Source organism: Saccopteryx leptura, chromosome 5 (genome assembly GCF_036850995.1).
Source record: "Saccopteryx leptura isolate mSacLep1 chromosome 5, mSacLep1_pri_phased_curated, whole genome shotgun sequence".
NCBI classification, from domain to species: domain Eukaryota; kingdom Metazoa; phylum Chordata; class Mammalia; order Chiroptera; family Emballonuridae; genus Saccopteryx; species Saccopteryx leptura.
In genome coordinates this window covers 117,614,743-117,637,468 of record NC_089507.1, presented here as the reverse complement: position 1 = coordinate 117,637,468, position 22,726 = coordinate 117,614,743, and the positions used below count along the sequence as shown (strand labels likewise).

The window sequence follows — 22,726 nt, the reverse complement described above, 5'->3', positions numbered from 1 at the left end:
CAGCACACAGAATGTAGCTGTGTAGAACCACTGCTCTGGGGTCATCAGTCTGGGTAGACAGCTGTGTGAAGTGAGAACAGACTCCTGGTCCTGGAGCCACTGCATGGGCACAAAACTGCTGAGCAGGCCCAGTGGACCCCTGCCTCTCCGCACATCAGAGCAGCTCTCCTCCTCCCATCTGGGGTGCTCAGTACTGCCTAATCCCATGAGTGGAAGCTCCTCAGTCAGTTAGGAAACAGATCCTGAACCGCTGGGAATCTGGTCAGTGCTCCCTATTCCCTATCTTATGTGAGGAAGGGCTAGAAGGGCTGAGTTCCTTTAAAAAGTAACAAAGCACAGCTGTGTAGTACCTTTATCAGCTCCCTGAACTAACTTGCAAACACAAACAAGAAAAATGGAATATGTGAATACTCCAGGACAAATGGCCAGAACCTCCTCTCATACCCCCTCCACTCCCGGAGACATGAAAGTCACGTAGGTCTGCAAAGAAGTCAAAGAAATCAGGCATATTTCATGTGAAAGCTAAAGCTGTAAAGGTGTATAAGACTCAGAAAAGCTCACTTGCGGAAGCTCATGTTGTGATGCCTAGAAGGTCATGCTGCTCCGCCAGCTAGTAAGTCCTCTTCCTCCAGAACACTGTCTGAGCACTTTTGTTCCTGCTACAATCTGGGTTTTTTTCTTAAGTTTTACTTGATAGAACCAGCCCCTACATAAACTCTGCACTAAACTGATGTTAATTATAAGAGGAAAAGGAAGAAATCCAGAGCACCCTTGCAGCAACCGCAGATGATGGACAATGCACCTTCATTTATGGAGCCCTGAGCGGGATACACAGAGGAGCAGGCTACAGGGGGGGGGGGGGGGGGACCCATGCAGGAGCGGGGCCCCCGGAGAAGCAGCGTCGCCGAGGAGCAGCCCATTTGGAGGGTCGGCCCACGCAGAGGAACTGGCTGGCACAGGAGCAGCGTGATCCATGGAGGAGCAGCGTGATGTGCACGTATCTACTGCAGGTATAACAGGATGCATTCCTTATGGAGCTCTCAGACAGGAAAGGAGGCAGCTGGGCGCTGAAAACTATCATGATCCACGTGAGCCGCTGGGAGGGCAGAGGACCAGGATGTGCGAAAGGATGGTCTAGCACTGAGAACTGTAAAAGGCGCTGGGAGGACCGAGTGTCCCTTCCCAGTGGGCCAGGCCTCACAAGGGAGAGTGCGGCGGGACCCACAGCAGCCGCAGAGTGGCAGCCACCAGCCGGCCCGGCAGCCCAGGTCTGTATCTGAGCCAGGCTCACCTCACTGCTCTGGGCCCTCGCCATGAGTACAGTCCCCAGGCTCACCTCCACTGCTCTGGGCCCCCGCCATGAGTACAGTCCCCAGGCTCACCTCCACTGCTCTGGGGCCTCGCCATGAGTACAGTCCCCAGGCTCACCTCCACTGCTCTGGGGCCTCGCCATGAGTACAGTCCCCAGGCTCACCTCCACTGCTCTGGGCCCCCGCCATGAGTACAGTCCCCAGGCTCACCTCACTGCTCTGGGGCCTCGCCATGAGTACAGTCCCCAGGCTCACCTCCACTGCTCTGGGCCCCCGCCATGAGTACAGTCCCCAGACTCACCTCCACTGCTCTGGGGCCTCGCCATGAGTACAGTCCCCAGGCTCACCTCCACTGCTCTGGGCCCCCGCCATGAATACAGTCCCCAGGCTCACCTCCACTGCTCTGGGGCCTCACCATGAGTACAGTCCCCAGGCTCACCTCCACTGCTCTGGGCCCTCGCCATGAGTACAGTCCCCAGGCTCACCTCCACTGCTCTGGGGCCTCGCCATGAGTACAGTCCCCAGGCTCACCTCCACTGCTCTGGGGCCTCACCATGAGTAAAGTCCCCAGGCTCACCTCCACTGCTCTGGGGCCCCCGCCATGAGTACAGTCCCCAGGCTCACCTCCACTGCTCTGGGGCCCTCGCCATGAGTAAAGTCCCCAGTCTCACCTCACTGCTCTGGGGCCCCACCATGAGTACAGTCCCCAGGCTCACCTCCACTGCTCTGGGGCCTCGCCATGAGTACAGTCCCCAGGCTCACCTCCACTGCTCTGGGGCCCTCGCCATGAGTAAAGTCCCCAGTCTCACCTCACTGCTCTGGGGCCCCACCATGAGTAAAGTCCCCAGGCTCACCTCCACTGCTCTGGGGCCTCGCCATGAGTACAGTCCCCAGGCTCACCTCCACTGCTCTGGGGCCTCGCCATGAGTACAGTCCCCAGGCTCACCTCCACTGCTCTGGGGCCTCGCCATGAGTAAAGTCCCCAGGCTCACCTCCACTGCTCTGGGGCCCCCGCCATGAGTACAGTCCCCAGGCTCACCTCCACTGCTCTGGGGCCCTCGCCATGAGTAAAGTCCCTAGTCTCACCTCACTGCTCTGGGGCCCCACCATGAGTCAAGTCCCCAGGCTCACCTACACTGCTCTGGGGCCTCGCCATGAGTAAAGTCCCCAGGCTCACCTCCACTGCTCTGGGCCCCGCCATGAGTCAAGTCCCCAGGCTCACCTCACTGCTCTGGGGCCCCACCATGAGTACAGTCCCCAGGCTCACCTCCACTGCTCTGGGGCCTCGCCATGAGTACAGTCCCCAGGCTCACCTCCACTGCTCTGGGGCCCTCGCCATGAGTAAAGTCCCCAGTCTCACCTCACTGCTCTGGGGCCCCACCATGAGTAAAGTCCCCAGGCTCACCTCCACTGCTCTGGGGCCCCGCCATGAGTACAGTCCCCAGGCTCACCTCCACTGCTCTGGGGCCTCGCCATGAGTAAAGTCCCCAGGCTCACCTCCACTGCTCTGGGGCCTCACCATGAGTAAAGTCCCCAGGCTCACCTCCACTGCTCTGGGGCCCCCGCCATGAGTACAGTCCCCAGGCTCACCTCCACTGCTCTGGGGCCCTCGCCATGAGTAAAGTCCCTAGTCTCACCTCACTGCTCTGGGGCCCCACCATGAGTCAAGTCCCCAGGCTCACCTACACTGCTCTGGGGCCTCGCCATGAGTAAAGTCCCCAGGCTCACCTCCACTGCTCTGGGCCCCGCCATGAGTCAAGTCCCCAGGCTCACCTCCACTGCTCTGGGCCCCGCCATGAGTAAAGTCCCCAGGCTCACCTCACTGCTCTGGGGCCCCGCCATGAGTCAAGTCCCCAGGCTCACCTCCACTGCTCTGGGGCCTCGCCATGAGTAAAGTCCCCAGGCTCACCTCCACTGCTCTGGGGCCTCGCCATGAGTCAAGTCCCCAGGCTCACCTCCACTGCTCTGGGCCCCGCCATGAGTAAAGTCCCCAGGCTCAACTCACTGCTCTGGGGCCTCGCCATGAGTAAAGTCCCCAGGCTCAACTCACTGCTCTGGGGCCTCACCACGCCACTGACACTCGCTAGGCTTCACGCTCTTTGGCTGTAAAATAACGGCCCTGCCAGCGTGCCTCCACCTCCCCTATCCTGACAGAACACAGCAACTGACTCTGCTTAGCCCCTGTGGCCTTCCAAGTGACTGTGACAGACATCTTCCTCCGGAAGTCAGTGGAGCGCTGAGGACTGCCCTGTGGCGTGGGGACACTCTCTAGGGTAGACCTCCGCCCCCCAGAGAAACTGCTGGTGATGCTTCCAGTCACCCTGATGGCCTGGAGCTGCATAGGGCTGTCCTAGGCCTCACCTCCCGCCCAGACCCAGCGGCCAGCGCGCAGGGTCACTATGGGATAGGCCAGGCTGCAGGACTGTCACTGCCCTCGTCCAGTGACAGAGGCTGGGGTCGGGCACAATGCATTTATTTATCCAGGTTTACAGTTTATAGAAGCCAAAGTAGTGTTGTATTAATTTACTTTATCTTGCTTTTAATTTTTAAGCTGCTAACAACTAGCACCTACTTATTTTCTCCCAAAGCACTTTTTTTGTCTGATGAGAAAAAATTAATTCTGCTCCTGCCCACCTTTCTGTTTACCTCCAATAGGCCACTAAAAATAGAAAAAGAAAAAAAATACATCATTACATTATAACCCAACCAGGCTGGTCTCTGAGGCTTTGGGCACTGGCATGGATTTCTGCAAGCATGTATTACTCATTTCCTCTTCCAACCCTCCCAATCCAAAAGCTAGTATACACCTCCCAAGTGAAATCAGCCACGTGCAGAAACAGGGGAAGAGGCCAGGTCTGGCCAGGTCTCTGTCATCTGTATGAAGACATCCCCGAGCAACCCAAAGCCACTTATCCTGGGGACTTTACTGGTGACAGAAGGAAAGACTTCTGGCAGACCTGATGATGCCCACCGACCTAGAGGCCAGCTGGTGGGTTCTGTGGTCTTCAAGAACCTATTCTCACAAAGGGGCTAGAAAGTTCTGAGCAAACGACAGATGAGGTTGGGAGCCACACTGCCCATGCAGATTTCTAAAGGGGATTTTACCACCTCTCACTCAGGGACCTCTCATCTCTGACCCAGACGTTCAAGACCTTAAGAGACCCCGCACAGCCAAATGGCACATGTGCATGGGTTCCACAGCCCGTCAGTGCTCGTTACAATGCTACAAAGAATGACTTAAGCCCATGTGTGCTCCATACATGCCTGGCACACCCAGCACTGGCAGGAGCTCTCAGGACCCTGCCATCCAGTGCTGGAAGCATAGATAACACTGGGCACAAAATGAGAAGCAATGGGACCGGTGATGGTACAGTGGATAGAGCACTGACCTGGGACACTGGGTCCCAGTTTCGAAACCCTGAGGTCACTGGCTTGAGTGCAGGCTCACCAACTTGAGCACAGCATCGACATGATACCATGGTTGTTGGCTTGAAGGCCAAGGTCAATGGCATGAGCAAGGGGTCACTGGCTTCACTGGAGGCCTGTCAAGTCATGTATGAGAAGCAATCAATGAGCAACTAAAAGTGCCACAAGTACCAGTTGACACTTCTCATCTCTTCCTTCCTGTCTGTCTCTCTCTCTCTGTCTCTCTGTCTCGTTCTCTTTCAATCTCACACATGCATGCAAAAAAAAAATCCAGAAGCAACGGAAGTCAGAATAAAGTCAAGTACAAGTCTGTGTCATTATAACTAAACTGTCCCAATTCCCAGTCAGCTCCCCGTGAGCTCCCTCTTCCAAAGTCCATAGTCAGTGTGTTTTCTCTGGAAACATGGCTCCAAAGAGACTTAAGCTCAAGACAGCAGCGGACGCAAGTGTGACTTGTGAAGGGCAAGGTCACACAAAAGCAGGTTCAAATTTCTGGGTCCCTTCCAGAACCTGGCTCTGTCAGTGATAATCCCCCCCAACACTCCCAGCAGAGAAATGATCTAACATCCACACAAACGTACTTTCACTACATTGGGCGTAGGGAGGGGTGACCACCTTCATTTTTACCCAATAGCCAACGTGTTAGACGCTCTGAACCAGTGGTGGTCAACCTGGTCCTTACTGCCCACTAGTGGGTGTTCCAGCTTTCATAGTGGGCAGTAGCGGAGCAACCAAAGTACAAATAAAAAGATAGATTTAACTACAGTAAGTTGTTTTATAGAGATTTATTCTGCCAAACTTAGCGAAAATCTGACATAAAGTACTTGGTAATTATTATTATATGCTTTAACTTGCTGTAACTCTGCTTTATAAATTTTATAAAGTAAAGTTACTTCCCTACTTTATAAATCACCGTGACTGTGGAACCGGTGGGCGGTTAGAAAATTTTACTACTAACAGAGATACAAAAGTGGGCGGTAGGTATAAAAAGGCTGACTACCCCTGCTCTGAACTATAAGCACACAATCCCTCCCACTTTTTGCCTGCAAGCTGTCAATGAGCAAAAGAGATCCTTCCTATAAAAGGGTGACTTCTCACCCCTAAAGACTAGTGTAGTCCCCTTAGACTTAATTCACTCCCGTCTTCCTGGGCTTGCATGTTTCCCTGTAAAGGTCTGTTTCTGGTTGGTTACATGGAGTTTCATAAAGTGCTCAATCTAGGCAGAGCCCCCACCAAGCCTGAGGCTCCCACCCCTATCCCCATCCCCGGCCCTGTCCTGAACCCAGTTCCAACACGGTATTAAAGACAAACAGTTTTATGAAGTGATGACAAAGGGTTCCTTGCAGTCACAGCTCCTCTCCCATGCTAGCTCTGTGGCAGATTGCCACAGAGCTAGAATCTTTCTTTCTTAAACCCTTCTGCACCCCCAGCCGAACCAAGCCAGCCTCTTCTGTGGTTATAAACAAATGCCCACAGATGCCGCTGTCCTCAGAGGAGTACCCACACGGAGGCCAGTGTGTGCGCAAGGTGAACACACATTGGGAGCCAGCAGAATGATATGAACACAAGAGGAAAGGAGTCCTGCACAGACAGAAGGGGGTGCAAACCTCTTTCATCTTTGCAACATACCAAGTATTGAAACACGTTAATAAGAAAGCTTAATGCACCAGGAATGTGTGCCTGACATAAACTAGCCTTTTTTTTTTTCTTTTTTTACAGAAACAGAGAGAGAGTCAAAGAGAGGGATAGATAGGGACAGACAGACAGGAACAGAGAGAGATGAGAAGCATCAATCATCAGTTTTTCATTGTGACACTTTAGTTGTTCATTGATTGCTTTCTCATATGTGCCTTGACCGCGGGCCTTCAGCAGACTGAGTAACCCCTTGCTTGAGCCAGCGACCTTGGGTCCAAGCTGGTGAGCTTTTGCTCAAACCAGTTGAGACTGCGCTCAAGCTGGTAACCTTGGGGTCTTGAACCTGGGTCCTTCCGCATCCCAGTCTGATGCTTTATCCACTGCACCACCTCCTGGTCAGGCATAAACTAGCTTTTACAGTCTCAAAACGACTCCTAGTGGAGGCCATACAACGAGACTACAAGGTAACAAAGAAGCCAAGTCCTGACTTGCCGTGTTGAGCAGGACGGAATTCATTTCCTCACAGGATTATTGAAGGCCTACTATGGCCTGGCCCCTGCTCCATGCTGCTGGGACATCCAATACCTCCATGGACAGCACCACTCTTGTCCCGCACACCTACCCCGTTACCCCAACCAACCATGAGGAGTTCATACCTGCTGGCACACCTGCGAGCCAGAAGAAGTTGGTAGGTGAGCACTTACCCATCCTCAGACATCCAGGCAGCGGAGGCGCCCCGGGGCTCTCCGTGGGCTCTCAGCACATGGTGCTGCTTCTCAGCATCAGTCACACGTGCAGTTCCCTTACTGTGTGGGAAGGCGGCAGGGCCATCCTCACAGCCATTCCGCAGGCCATGGCCCCCTCTCGCTCCTGTCCTCACAGGCTGGCAGCCCTCACGGTGACCCTCAGGTGGTGCTGGGAACTCTCTGGACAGCTTGTACCCATGAGAAATCAGGAGGTCTTCTACACTGTACATGCTGCACTGGCCTCGTCCACACTCGGTGGCTGGGACGGGCGTCGTGGCAGGACCCGCGCTGAGGGGACAACAGAGAGCGTTGGTGAGGTCTCCCAGTGTCTCCCTGCAGCTGTGTCTGATACCATCTCCTCCCTCCCCTGACCCAACCGGACTCAGGTCATGAACACGGCACGGGGCCTGCACAGGATGGGGAGCGAGGGGCCCACTGTCTGCAGCCACCCTCTATCCCATCCAAGTGCAGAGTTTGGAGGCACAGGGGCGCTGCAGGGTGTGGTGGCTTACAGGGACCCCTCCTTGAAGGGCTGCCTCCTGTTGAAGAGTCTGGAGTGGTGTTTAAGCAATGACAGGACTCATGGTGTTCACCATCCCTTGCCCTCGTCCTCTGAAAATGACAGGCAAAGGACAGAAGACAAACTAAATACAGCCTCAGGAGCTGCAATTACTACGTGGTATTTCTGAAAAGAGAAACTGGCAGCATCTTTATCTAATTATACTCCTCTGCCTTCATCTCGTAGATATACCTTTCACTCTAAGAGGGCAGAATGAGACTTCTCATCAACCCAGAGCTGTGACCCACATCAGCAGGATACACCGAGCAAGGGCAGTCAGACCAGGTCAAACAGCCCCGGCTGGAGCCAGTCTTCAGTCTTCAGGCACAACCACAGAAACACGACACAACAGGCACACACGCAGCCCACCGCACAGCCTGAGCTTCCCTTTCCACGTGAAACCTTTTGGAATCAAATTTCTCCCCAATAACTCTGCATCTCTGGGCCAAGGGTGTCCACAGCCAAGCCCTGCCATGGTCCATGATTTCACTAGCAGCTACTTACTTCTCCAGGTAAGTTGTCCTCAGACCACAGAACCCAAAAAAATTTAAAGAGATGAACAGGAAACTTTTGAAAGTCTGTGTGTGAAAGCGGGGTGGGGGTGGGGCTGCCACGTTTATTTTCACAGGAGAGACTGTTCTTCCCCGTGTCCTCTCACTATCAGTAGGGTGGAAGGCAGCTGGTCAGAGGCCCCGGCTCCCTGGGGGGTGTGATGCTGGTCTGGACAAGAGGCGCCCCAACACCAGGCCTGCAGGAGCTGGCCCACTCCAACCTGCCTCACTGGCGGACGGAAACAGCGCTGAGGCAGCCCCGCGAACAATGGCCAGGAAATGCCTGCTGCCCCGTGCAGGTGAAGGGAGCTGCATGTGCTTCCTGTCCGTGGGGACTCGTGCTGGGGCCCGATTCTTCTGACTGCACACGGCCTCCCTCCTGGCACACTAGGCTGCACAGCTCACCGGCACACCCCGGCTCAGCCCCTGTAGGGTTCTGGAAGGCTACAGTGTTCCCTCAGGTTCCGGCATGGTTATGTGAGGTCGACAAACCCTAGTAGTTGCTGCACTAGTAGAAAAACCTCCTTAGCAATTCTTCCATCCCTGACATTCCTGCTGTATGTCTTTTAGGGAGTTGTACAGCTTGGGTCATTCACTTAGAAATGGGAGGACCAGAGAGTCAAATATTTGCTCTTTGATTCAATTGAGCAAGTCACTGGACTATATATAGTCTTTGAGGAAAGAGATTCCTTTACAGACACAGGGATATGGGGACACACAGGAATGGCCGGGAAGGCAGGGTCTTTGTTTTGTTTGATGCTAGACACCCAGAATTTAGCACATATATCCTTGCAATATGTAACTATGGGGTGAATTTATAAATGAGACAAAGGGGCCTTTGAGCTAGGTTTTGAAGAATGATTAGGAGTTTGCTAGATAAACGGCATGTGTGTGAGAGGGGGAATTCACATTTAAACTAGATTTGGGGTACAACTATTCTGACAGTGAAGAAATAATGTAACAGAATCCTGGTAACCTAGACCAGGGTCCTTAGACCCACTGGCTCAGTGTCACACATCTAGTCAGCACCAGAGTCCAAGTCCGAGTTTACCTCTATGACACTCAGTTTCTCTCTCTTGCTATGTCAGGTTCTTCAAAAGCAAAGTGCACAGCACTCCAACTAGCTGTCTCATAATCTGAGAGCAGGTCAATGTCCACCATGGGGCTGGCTGTGCCGCACGCAGTCCATGTTAGAGTAGTAAGAAATGACCCTCACAAGACACGGATGTGGCTTATTTTCCTTTTGGGGTTAGGGAAGCTGGGCCATTATGGCTATGTCTGCCTGGTAATTATATTTAGCAAACCTTTAAATGCCCAACAACCCAGGCCAAGCCATAAACATCTTTCAAAGAAGATTCAAACCCCTAAGAGCCATAACTTGAGCTATATAGGTCTGAGGTCAAAATCATACTGACTACTAGAAAGTCCTAACTTTTTCATATCACAGAGGCTAGAGCTTGTGGGGGTCAGGCGTACAAAGTATGCCAGCATCAGGTCCCACAGCCCAATCAAATGTCCCCTGACACCATGCAGTCCTTTGCTGCACACTCTTCACCTCCTCAACCCCAGCTCAGAGCCTGGCTCGCCCTCATCTCCACACCTGTGCTCAATACTGCCTCCCCCAGCACAAATGGCTGAGCAATCAGTCACCCGTCGCTCTAACCCCGTCCTAGTGAGCTTACTGTCTCCGGTGCCCTCACCCACGTAAGAGGGAATGGGCTGCCTCACTAACACGTCAATCACAGTGGCCACCAGGAGGGGACATGGAGGAGTTGAGGAGGGGCAAAGCATCCAGGGAGCTGCTGGACTAAAAGCTTGTCCAGGTACTGGACTCGATGACCTCTGAAATGCTAGCAAGTTCAAATACACTGTCGATCTCTGAGAAATTCTTTTATCTGATAAGTTCATTGCTCTGTTCTTGACAGCAAATACAGCTGTGTGTCCTAACAGAAATGTTCTTTCCAAGAAGCAGCACAGCTACCAAGTGAAGCCATGTTCCTATTCCTAAGGGCAGAAAATGAAAAAGAAAGGAATGTCCTTAAGGGAAAGTACTGTCTTCTGCTTCCTTCCAGCTCTACCCATGACCGACAGGGGCTTGCCACCAGAGGCCTGGGACATGTCGTCACTGGTTCACAGAGAGGCCAGCGCCACGGGAGCAAGGGCCACGTAGGTCCCGGAAGCCAGCCAGTGTGCAGTGCTGCCACCTCTGCACTCCCCTCTTTGGTCTGAGAAAGCCAAGACACAGCTCTTTGTTTCTTTTGATTTAGCTTTTGTTCTTTTCATATTTTCCTGCTGCTCTCTGGGCCCCTAGATTCCTAAAGTACTGATAGGTCCATCGTTTCAATGGCACCACTGACAAAGCAGTCAAAAAGCTCTAGTGTCAGAAGAAAAATGGTGCAATGGGTCTTGCCCTCTGCGTGGCACGCGCTCAACTGTTTCTGCTCATCCCCGTGTAACGACGACCGCACATTTTCTCCCACAACAGCGATGTTCAACCTGGGTCATCTCCTGGCACACACACACTATTACTGAAAGGCTGCGCCACACCAAAAAAAGTATTCTATTTTTTGCTGATCTGACAAAAAAAATAGGTATAATGTTGATTCATTCACACAGGACAGGGGTTGTTCTGTTGGCTGTTGTCAGTTTTTTATTTGAGGAAAGATCAGTGTCCCTGACTAAAGAGTCAGGTACTGCATGTCTGAAAAATCCTGCGGCGCACAGGTTGGAAATCACTATCCCTCTCAAGCACAGAGAAGGTGGCAGAGCACAGCAAGAGCAGACACGTGCTTTGATGTCAGATGACCTAGGTTTGCATCCTAACTCTCACTTCATGGGGAGGCCTCTATCAAGTGACGTGACTCCAAGCCTTCAGTTTTCTCCTATGGGTTGAGCAAAAGGGGTGTATTTAATCAATAACAAACTCAGTAGGACCATATGGTTGACCCCTGAAGAACACAGGTTTGAACTGTGCAGGTCCACTTATACGTGAGGTGTTTTTTTTTTTCAATAAATACCACAAATGTATTTTTTCTATAACTTTCTTAATAATATTTTCCATTCTCTAGATTACTTTATTGTAAGAATACAGTATATAATACATATAACATTCCAACTATGACTTAGTAGGCTATCAGTAAAGTCTTTGGGGAGTCAAAAGTTATACTTGGATTTTTAACTTCTTGAGGGGTAAGCACCCCTCATCCCCCTCTGGTTTGAAGGGCCAACTATATATAGAAAGAAAAAAACTGGACTTATAAAAATTCTTTTTATGGAAAGATTTTGTTCTGAGTGTACAACACACACACAAGAGGATAAGCAAAATATATATTTTATTTTCCTATCTCTGTTATTAAAATGCTACTTACAATCTTGGAAACTTATAATTGAAGAAACAGTGAAATAAACAAACAAAAAAGCAAGTAACACTGAGCCAGGTGGTTAGACAGGGCTCAATCCACCATTCTCAATCACAATCCCCTCTATGAGACTGGTTTAAATGAAGTTAAATTCATGAGATGACACCCAGAAAGAACTGCTTACTTAGCTCATGCAGTCTCTAATTTAGTTGGTTCGAAGGGGACGAAGTGGAGGAATAACAGTGCTGAACAGGCAAGTTTGCCCACAGCAGATTTTTCTGATTGATTCGTGACATCCATAGGTTTATATTCTATGACTTTGCCCCTCTGAGGATGCTTGTGATAGGTGGTAAAATGCTCAAAATATTCTCCAGTAGGTGCATAACAAAGTCATCAAGAATATCTTCTAGTGCATGGTTAATTTATTCTCTCCTGCCCCAATAAACTCTCTACATACAAAGCAAAAGGAAGAGACTGCTTTGTAAGCTCAACATAGCAGCACACATGAAAGATAATAACATCAACCATCCACTGAGCCTGGGCAATGTGCCAAACACTGTGCTAACTGCTTGGCACACTTGACTTCCTTTTATACTCCAGCACACTTCCTGATAGACATATGAATCTCTCCATTACACAGACAAGAGAACTGAGGTTGACTGAGTCCTAGCTTACACAACTTATGATTGCAGACACAAGGTCAAACCAAGGTCAGCTAGCTTCAAAACCCGTGCTATTATAGGATCACTTGTCTAGATAACAACAAAAGTTTCACAATTTACCAAATAATGCATAAACAAGAAAAGATAAGAGACATGATGACATTAAAATGAAAAATTGTACATCTAAAAAGAAAAAAATAGGCTCTGGACAGTTAGCTCAGTGGATAGAGCATCAGCCTGGCATATGGATGTTTCAGGTTCGACTCCTGATCAGGGCACACAAGAAAAGCAACCATCTGCTTCTCTTTCCCTTCCTCTCCCTCTTCTCTCTCTCTTTCCTACTCGTAGGCAGTGGCTAAACTGGATCAAGTGTCAGTCCCAGACACTAAGGATAGCTCAGTTTCTTTGAGACTCAGCCCCAGACAGGAGTTGCTGGGTAGAACCTGGTCAGGACACATGCGGATGTCTATCTCTCCTCCTCTCAAATAAATAATAATAAAAAAGAAAAAGTAAATTTTCCTTTATTCGGTGGGATTAGGAGGGCTCTTCTAGATGTTTCTTTCCTTATACACACCAGACACACACATGAACACAAGTACACATGCACAGGGTTGATACCTCGCTTGACTGAAATGTCTTGATGACAATACTAATATTAATTTTTGAACACATAGTAGTATGATTCATTCATAAGTATGCTATGCAATTCCTGCGGGACATTCAGCTGACCTCTTCCATCATATGAGGTTTCAGGGTCCTTGTCAGTAACATGGAGCCATCATAAAACCCGTTGTGTAAAACCAAAGAGCAGATAAACTACATCTATACTAAATGAAAGAGGAGTAACTTTCAGGGGAAAAAATTATATGAAAATAGCCACTCTTATCTGCATCATTAATAGAATTTGGACTTTATTTTAGCAGACAATGGAAAACCATAAAGGGTTTGGACAAGCAAGGGTGAGGCTGCTCCGTAAACAGCCTCGCAGGAAAGTGGGCTAAAGTAGCCAGGCCAAGCACAGACGTGCGGACAAGGAGTTATATCAGTCCCTTCTATGTAACATGCAGGGGAAGTAGTGGAAAGGATAAGAAAAAAAATAAAAAAATAAGAAGAGTAATTTTCAAGGGAAGAAGTACACTGAAGTTGACTAAAATAATGTTGATTAAGATAATGGTTTTTTTCATTAACAGAAATACATAGTCAGAAATAATTATTGGTTGGAGAAGATGGCAAGTATACATGACTTTGATTTAACCAACCAATTCCCATAAAATTTTCTTTTCCCAAAATCATTTTCAAGTGGATTTTCCTCACATTATCTGTCCCTTTCAAAGACCTAAGTGAGGCCACTTCAAGTAATCTTACTGCACCAGATTTCTAAGTTCTTAAGCTATTAGCCATATCATTTATAGTCACATGGAAAGGATGATAAACTTAGGAAGGCGCTGTTAACAATTCATCAGCTTTAAGCAGGGAGTCCAGTTGTCCACCCCCTCACGGTAGGGACATATTTCTGTCTCTCCATGTTGCTCAGACACGTCTGTTGTACTGAACTGACCCTGAGACACTGCACGGAGAAAAGGGAGAGCTCATTTGTGCTTCAGTCTCCCTTGAAGAAGTAAATAAAAAGATTAGACTAGAGGTTCTTTGGGGATCCCTCTTGCTCTAGGAGTCTGCCCCCTCTAGCCTGTTCCCCTCTTGTGCCGAGCAGCATGCATTTCTGCCAGCTGCCTGCGGTGAAAAATATACTGCTCATGGCCATGACACAGAACAAAGCTAACTAGGCCACATGAAGATAGAACCTCTGACCTTGGCCTCATTAGTGGCCAACCGAGAGAGCAGAGCTAAGTGGTCACACACTGAGAAGAGGAGGAGATGGATACTGGGGGGCAGGGGAGGGGCAAGGAGTACTCCATCTAGTTGTTCCCCTCTCCAGAAGTTCCAGAATGCAGGCGTGACACACTTCATTCCAACGTAAACTGGTCAAGACGCCTGTTCGTCCGCACTCGGCGTACCAGGCCCTGGGCTCTGTGCTGGGGAACACAAAGACACTGTGACTCACCAACACCTCCCTTGTGGAAGCCATAGCCTAGTTGGGATGTGACTTCAATTCTGGGCTTTCTTATCATTAGAGGTAGAAGCTCACAAATGGAATCATTTCCTAATCTCTTTCTATTTATAAAAATTAAAATATTTTTATTCTCATATCTATAGTTATAAGACTCACCAAGATTCTGAAATAAAACAAAATACAAATAAACTGATTAATTCAACCAGAATTTGTCTTATTTTTAGAAATTTGCCTATATCCTAAACTGAAAATTAATAAAGAGATAAATATCCCACTAAAAATACAAAACAAATATTCATCCTCACAAACAATCAAAGATATACAAATCCAACCAAAATACCATTTATTCACTTATCAAACTATTATTGTCTAAAAAGCACTATTTGTTGTTGCCGAAGGCACAGTAAACCTATTCAGGTTCTCCTATCTGCAGGTGTATGAATGTATATGTCTGTGTGTAAATGAAAATTTCCTTTTTTAAAAATGATTAATATGTTATAAAATCTTTAAAAATCTTAAACCCGATGGACAAATCCTACTACTTTCCATCCTAATGAAATAATCAGAGCTATATACAAAGCTTTATAAGGATATTTAGCCAAGGGTTAATTATGATAATAAAAAATTAGAATGCCTGACCAGGCAGTGGCCCAGTGAATAGAGCATCAAACTGGGACGCAGAGGACCCAGGTTCAAGACCCTGAGGTCACCAGCTTGAACGCAGGCTCCTTTGGTTTGAGCAAAGCTCACCAGCTTGGACCCAAGGTCACTGGCTTCAGCAAGGGATTACTTGGTCTGCTGTAGCCCCACGGTCAAGGCACATATGAGAAAGCAATCAATGAACAACTAAAGTGCCAGAATGAAAAACTAATGATTGATGCTTCTCATCTCTCTGTGTTCCTGTCTGTCTGTCCCTCTCTCTGACTCTGTCACTGTAAAAAAAAAAAAAAAAAATTAGACTAAATGTCTACTTTTAGTTGGGATGGTTAAAAATTCTGGTGCATCCACATGATAGACTATAATATGTATATACGCCCTGGTCAGTTGGCTCAGTGGTAGAGCATCAGCCAGGTATGTGGAAGTCCCGGTTCAATTCCTGGCCAGGGCACACAGGAGAAGCGCCCATCTGCTTCTCCACCCCTCCCCTCTCACTTCTCTCTCTCTCTCTCTTTCTCTCTTTCTCTCTTCCCATCCTGTTGCCACAGCTCAATTGGAGCAAGTTGGCCCTGGGTGCTGAGGATGTCTCCATGGCCTCTGCCTCAAGCAATAAGAAGAACTTGGTTGCTGAACAACAGAGTAATGCCCCAGATGGGCAGAGCATCACCCCCTATTGGGCTTGCTGGGTGGAACCCGGTCAGTGCGCATGCGGAGTCTGTCTCTGCCTCCCTGACTCTCACTGAATTAAAAAAAAAAAAAGATATATAAACACACATACAAAATTATATTTTCAGATATATAATGGCACAGGAAAAAGCTCATGGTACCAAGTTAAATAATAAGAGCAGGATACAAAACCTGACTCGGTATAATACACATTTCATTTACATACACATGCACAAGGAGAGATAAACACTAAAAGGGAAAATACCTACAGTATTGAATCCTGAATTTCTTCTTAATGTCCTTGTCTATATTTTACTGTATTTTATGAGACTCTGTCATGAAATATATTTTATGAGGTTCTGTCATAAAATGAACCTTACAAAGCACCATTTTGCAGGTAAAAAAAATGGTCATATGTTGGCACTTTCATATATACTGCTCAAAAAAAATTGGGGGATATTTTATCACTTCATATTAATTTTGAAATAGCCCTGAATTTTTGTGAACAGTATACTTTAACTTATTATTTCATCAAAGCAGGAAAAAAATTTAAAACAAGGACTTGCTTAGGTAGGATCAGGAAAATGTAGCTTTGAAAACAGATTATGTACTTGGAAGACTCCAACAAGAATAAAACGAGAAATTCACATAAGGTTCTAAGAATCTAGTACACTGGTCCCCAACCTTTTTTGGGTTTAATGTCAGAAAATATTTTCACAGACCAGCCTTTAAGGGTGGGATGGATAAATGTATCACATGACCGAGACAAGCATCAAGAGTGAGTCTTAGAAGGATGTAACAGAGGGAATCTGGCTTTTTAAAAAATAAAACATCATTCAGACTTAAATCTAAATAAAACGGAAATAATGTAAGTTATTTATTTTTTCTCTGAGGACCGGTACCAAATGGCCCACAAACCAGTACTGGTCCACAGCCTGGGGGTTGGGGACCACTGATCTAGTACATATATGCTGCATGTGTCCTTATCTGCCTACAGATTCATTTTTTTTTGTTTTGTTATTTATTTATAAAGTTAACTTTAAGGGTGACATTGATCAACAAGTGTACATAGATTTCAGGCAAACATCATTCCATCATTTGATTAGTCAATTATGTTGTATATCCATCACACAATGCCAAATAATTTACCATCACCTTATATTTGTCCCTTCGTATGCCCTTCCCCTAATCTGCCTACAGATTCTTAACCTGTTTCCAGTAAGCCTAAAATTATGTTTTGCTGATAAAATCTAATACAAGATTACAAATAGCACTCTAAGGATTCTGATTAGATATTGTTACTACTCCAGAGAACCTAAAGGTTAGCTGGATTCACTGACATTCCATACTTAAGATGTAACTAGTCCCTCAAATATTGGCAGTTCACTGTAAATATTTCTTCAACTGACAACTTTTTGGTCTAATGTTATGATTACTACATAACAAAGTACTTTCTTTAAAGAAAAGGTAAATAGTCAAGACATGAAACAAACCAGAATGGAGCATGTTGCTTAACTAATACATAGATTTTTAACACTTTCAATAAGCTTTTTTTTTTAATGGTAGAACGACATATTTTACTATGAGCAATAGGATTGTCATTTCCTTTTTCAGCCTTAATAAATAAAGAACTCAACAGTTCCAGTTTAAGTTCTGGGACAGCAAGTTCTCACACAGTGCCGTTACCAAACCACACTGTGCAATGGCCCGCTCTGCCACGGCCCTCAAGTTGTTAAAAATCTCCTAAAACACAAAAAGCATATTTAATCTGTGAAATAATAATTTTAGTAAGACAACCATCACTGAGTTGTTTCTGTAAAGTGGGAAAAAAGGAAAAGAAACTTTAAAAACTTGGGTCAAAGATCAAAAAGGGTCCTGGAACCCAATCTTTCTGGGTTGGGTCAGTGTTAAGGCTGTGATCCAAAAAGAGACAGAACAAGAAGAAAATATTATTCACTTCACTTTTTTCCACAAATATTATCTCTAACTTTTTTTTTGTCTTTTCCCCAACTTGTGTAAACACACACACACTCCCGTCTTCTCTTTCCTCTTTGGATCCTATCACACAATGATGCTTTGGGAATCCTCACCATAATCTCTTGAGACCCTGAGTACCTCACTACTACTTCTGAAAGATTAGCAGTCATTAAGAAAAGAACTGAAATTAGATAAGATTTCTTTATTTTTGTTTAGAGAGAAAGGAAGAAAAAGGGGGAGAGAGAGAGAGAAGAGAAACTTCAATTTGTTGTTCCACTTATTTATGCATTCATTGGTTGATTCCTGTATGCACCCTGACTGGGGATCTAACCTGCAACTTCAGCATGTCAGATGATACTCTAACCGACTGAGCTACCCAGCCAGGCCCTAAATATGACTTTTTTAAATCTTCTAAAATTTTTGGCTACTTAGAAGAATAACTGTGAAATTTATAATAGGTTAGATTTAATTTTATTATCATCAAGCATGTCAAAATCCACATATAAAGATTCCTAAAACAGTCTATTAAATTTATAATACACTAGTTTTGTTTTCAAATACTTTTAGGATAAAAGAGCCAAGGTTTTATAAAAACATTGAATTTTTTTGTGTGTGTATTTTTCTGAAGTGAGAAGCAGGGAGGCAGAGAGACAGACTCCCACATGTGTCTAACCAGTATCTGCCCAGCATGCCCACTAGGGGGCGATGCTCTGCCCACCTGGGGCGTTGCTCCAATGCAACCGGAGCCATTCTAGCACCTGAGGCAAAAGCCATGGAGCCATCCTCAGCGCCCAGGCCAATTCTGCTCCAGTGAAGCCTTGGCTGCCAAAGGGGAAAAGAGAGACAGAGAGGAAGGAGAAGGAGAGGGGTGGAGAACCAGATGAGCACTTCTCCTGTGTGTCCTGACCAGGAATCGAACCCGGAATATCCACACAACGGGTCAATGCTCTACCACTGAGCCAACTGGTCAGGGCCAAAAACATTGAATTTTAAATGACTACATATAACTCTTACATTTTTGTTTATCTTCTAATTACAAAGTAATATAAAGTTATTCCAGAAGTAAACACTACACAATTTAGTATTTAAACAAAAGTAAAAGTTCCCAACAACCCAATAACCCCAGCCAAGAGCTCACTCACCAGCAGTAACTGGTTTCTCCTACTCCAACTGCTCTTCCTATACATACAGTTGTTCCCTCTCTCTTTTTCTTCCCCTCTTTGAAATATATCTTGCTGTCTCTTCATAATGATATCTAAATTCTTTCCTTTACATAGAGAATAAACAAGCTTAATAGGGTGAGCTATCAAGAGAGACTCAACAAGCCACAAACTACAAAGATATTGAGCGGCCTGAGCTTCTTGGCCACAGTAGCCAGGCTGTTCACAACTATATTGTCTTTTGAAAATATATTTAAAGGAATTAAAGGTAATAATCCAAATCCTATATATGAAACCACAAATTCAAACTAAGATAATTCAGGTTTTAATATCAGGCAGCACCTGTATTTTTTAAATGACATTTGTTGTTTAAAGCATTGGAGATTGATCTAGCTTTCACTGGGCTGCCAGCCTGCCTGGCAAGTGAATGTCCCTCAGCATTCCTTTTGTTAGCTGGCCCTTGTGAAGCACAATAGCAAGGCTTTAATGATATAACCCTTCCCATTCAAAAGGTAAAAAGCAACATTTGTTGGAGAAAAAAAAAAAAAGCAAACCTCAGGAATGGGTTCAGCAATAGGCCTAGAGCAGCGGTTCTCAACCTGTATTTTCCGATGGCTTTAGGCGACCCCTGTGTTTTGGTCGTTCGACCCCCGCCAGGGTCACGACCCACAGGTTGAGAACCGCTGGCCTAGAGGATATCAGAGAGACAAGCCCTTGCTTATCAAAATAAAAACCACAGCGGAACAATTGTTTCAATCCTATGCTCTTTGTTCTAAACTCTCTCCAGATTAAGAGGCATGGAGTCCCACCAAGCTCATTAAGAGAGAAACGTCTGGACTCCTGCAACACTCTGGGTATTGCTGTCCTCCCAAACTGAAGGGCCCTCCCAGCAAGGACAAGAACTCGGCAAAACTACAGACTCCTGGGCTCTCTTTACTGAATGTATTTCTCGGATTTATTTTTAAATTGCATTTTAAAAAGCAGACTCCAGGCCCTGGCCAGGTGGCTCAGTGAACAGAGTGTTATCCAGGCACAGCGAGGAGGTCGCCGGTTCCATCCCTGCACAGGGTACGCACCAGAAGCAACCAATGAGTGCACAACTAAAATGAAACAACCAAGTGTGAGGAGTTGGTGCTTTCTCTCTCTCTCTCTCTCTTTCTCCCTTCCCCTTTTCCGTCTCCTTTCCTCTCTCTCTCAAAATCAATGAAAATTAAAAAAAAAAAAAAAAATCTGACTCCAAGGATCTTTCCATACTTGCTTTCTTTTTCTAACTGAAAAAAACAAATTGGTCCTTTCTGATTCCCCTCGTGGTACCACCCCTGTCCAGTTACAGTTCATAGCTACTGAACAACACACCATCTGCCCCAGGAATCTGTGACCACTCAGATGGGTTATTAGGTAACTCTGATTAGCTTGTCAAGCTAATCATATGGACACTTAAGCCTTTTTAAGTTATGTTCCAGGGAGGCAGAAGGACAAAATTCCTTTGTTTTTTCTGGCGCAGACATCCTCCCCCCACCCAACTCCCACTAAATCTCTTGGGTCTGCCAAGGTCCTGCCCTTTCCAGTCTCTGCAGCAGTGGGTGAAGTTTGATGGGAGAACCACCCAGCAAATTAAGGCGTCTGTTCAACAGATACTTGCTCACCCACTGCACCGGGAGTAAAACAGTTTGCTACATGCTGCCTGACCTGAGGAACATTTAGGGACTTCAGGAAGCTTGTTCAGCGTATCAAGGTAAACAGAAAATCCAAACCCACAGAACATTACGGAAAACTGAATGAATTCACTAAACTCCCGGTTTTACATGAAAACCAACACACCCCAATTTTTACATGAAAACCAGCACAAATTCCATGAAATAGAATCTGAGTGTGATTTGCAAAAGGAAAAAACAATTTTTTTAAACTTTACACACACTTATGTTGTTGGATGGTCTGAATCTGGTCATCTTAAATTCAAAAACCACCTGACATAAGGTCCCGCTTCCTGAAGTTTTACTTGCGCCGCCTGTGACCACTGAGTTGAGACTATTGAGTCTGCCATTTCTGTCAAGAAAATTTCTGGCTACCCAAATATTATTTCTCCCTTTCCTCCCCTCCCCTAGCAAGCATGCCCTCCCACCCTCCAACCCTCACTTCAAATCACTTGGATATCTGCAAACTGAGAAGACAAAAAAAAACAGAGAAGCAGGTATGAAAAGGCTAAGATATGTGGTCCACACTACTTCACCCTCCTCCCGAGATGGGGAGGGAAATGTGGCATGGGGGGGGGGAGTAAGGGAGGGGACGCAGGGACTGGGAGCGTAGGTAGCAAGGGGTGTGTGGTGGGGAAGCGGGCTGGTGATCTGTCTAATCTAATTCCCTCAAATCCTCTGCTTCTACAGAGCTTGAATGACCAGGACTGGTGCATGTTCAGGTTGTGTTGGCAAAAAGTTCCCGTTTTTATTCTTTTTCTTCAATAGTGAAATCACAGCTTCTCTCTCAAAACCCCAGAAGCATCAGAGGCGTCCGGCTGCTATGGCCAGCGACAAGGAGCACGAGCGGCGCTTTGTGCTGTGGGTGCCCAGCCCAGCCCCGCCGCAGCCCGGGCACCTGGGAAGCCCCGGCACCTGGGTTGGCCTGACAGCGATCGGGCTGGGGAGCAGAGAGTGCCAGTGGGCCCCGCCGCGCGACCCCGAGGGTGGGCAGGCGGCCCGGTGGCCCAGGTCCCATAAACCGGCGGACTGACGAGGTCTATAGCACTTTCAGGCGGCGCTCTTTCTTTTCTCTCACCCCTCCTTCTTTTTTTCTTTTCTTTTTTGCTTGACCACCACCAGTGGAGCCAGGCCACCCGGACACTCGCTGGGAGCAGCGGCGATTAGCACCCTAATCCCCGGTCCTGACTGAGCAGGGGGTCACCAGGCCGGAAGGGGACCCGAGCAGGGAGCGGGGCGGCGGCTGGCTCCCAACGTCCCGCGGGCAGGTCCCGCAGGTCCGGCGGTAGCAGGCACGGTGGGAACGTGGGACCTCGGGGCTCCGAGCAGCGCTGTCAGCTCTCGGGTGGAGGCGTCCGCCAAGGCGGCGCGCGGGAGCAAAAGGCGAGCTGGACGCGGCTGGAGCGGGGGCGCCGCGCGAGGGGAACGGCGGTCCCCGTCCTCCCAGCCCCCAACCCGCGCCGAGGGGCGACGCGCACCCGAACGCCAGCGGCGGCCCGCGGCGCCCCGGAGCCCACGACCCGCGCCGGGGCTGGGCAGCTGAGGGCGGGGGCTCGCCTGCCGGCGCGGCGGCGGCCCCCCCACCCCGAGGCTGCGAGGCTGAGCGCCGCCCGGGGGCTCGAGGCGGGATGCTCACGTCCCCCGAGGCCGGCTGCCGCTCGGACCCGAGCAACGGCCGGCAGGAGAAGTTGAGGGCGAGAGCGGGAGGTGGGGGCGAGGCCGGCGGAGCGCCACGGGAGCCGGTCACATGCACGGCAGGAGGCCGGAGTGGGAAGAGTCGCCGGGGCTTACCGACTGGCTTCCGCATGCTGCCCCGCGCCGCCGCCGCCGCCGCCGCCGCTCCGGCCGGCCGGGACCCGCGCGGCCAGCCCTCCCGCAGCTGCCTCGGCCGAGCGTGCCCCGAGCCGCCCCGCCCGTCGTCCCTGCCCCGCCCATCGTCCCCGCCCCGCCCGCCTCCAGGCTCCAGCCTCCTCGGGGGGAGGGCTGCACCCAGGCGCAGAACTGAGCCAGGGCCTAGAGTCCCTGCCTGGGTGGGTCGTGCTGAAGGCACAGGTGGGCTGGCCGCGCTTTCCTGTCTTTTCCTGCCAAACTTAGGTTTGGCAGTTTCGACCCTGTTGGAATGTACACATGCACACTCTCATAGACACAAAACCTCGAAACCCTCCTGTCCAGTCACATGCAAACTCACACACGTATACACACTGACTCACACAGACACATATTGACACAGCTGTATACAGGACACACACGCAT

General features: G+C 48.3%; 1 protein-coding gene across 8 annotated transcripts in view; it reads right to left on the bottom strand.

The window, feature by feature from the left end:
- The window catches only part of JCAD (junctional cadherin 5 associated), a 49,947-nt gene extending 27,553 nt beyond the window's left edge, over positions 1–22,394 (bottom strand). For 6 of the 8 annotated variants that reach the window (XM_066387284.1, XM_066387285.1, XM_066387287.1 and 3 more), the window contains exons 1-2: positions 22,265–22,394; positions 7,076–7,405 (exon numbers count right to left, since the gene is read on the bottom strand). In XM_066387284.1, the coding sequence (XP_066243381.1) occupies positions 7,076–7,347 (272 nt within the window). In that variant the 5' untranslated portion in view covers positions 7,348–7,405; positions 22,265–22,394. Of the gene's footprint in view, positions 1–4,699; positions 4,853–7,075; positions 7,406–22,264 lie in introns of those variants that run through there. The other 2 variants (XM_066387292.1, XM_066387290.1) reach the window with 2 other exon arrangements.
- Between the last annotated feature and the right edge of the window lie 332 nt (positions 22,395–22,726).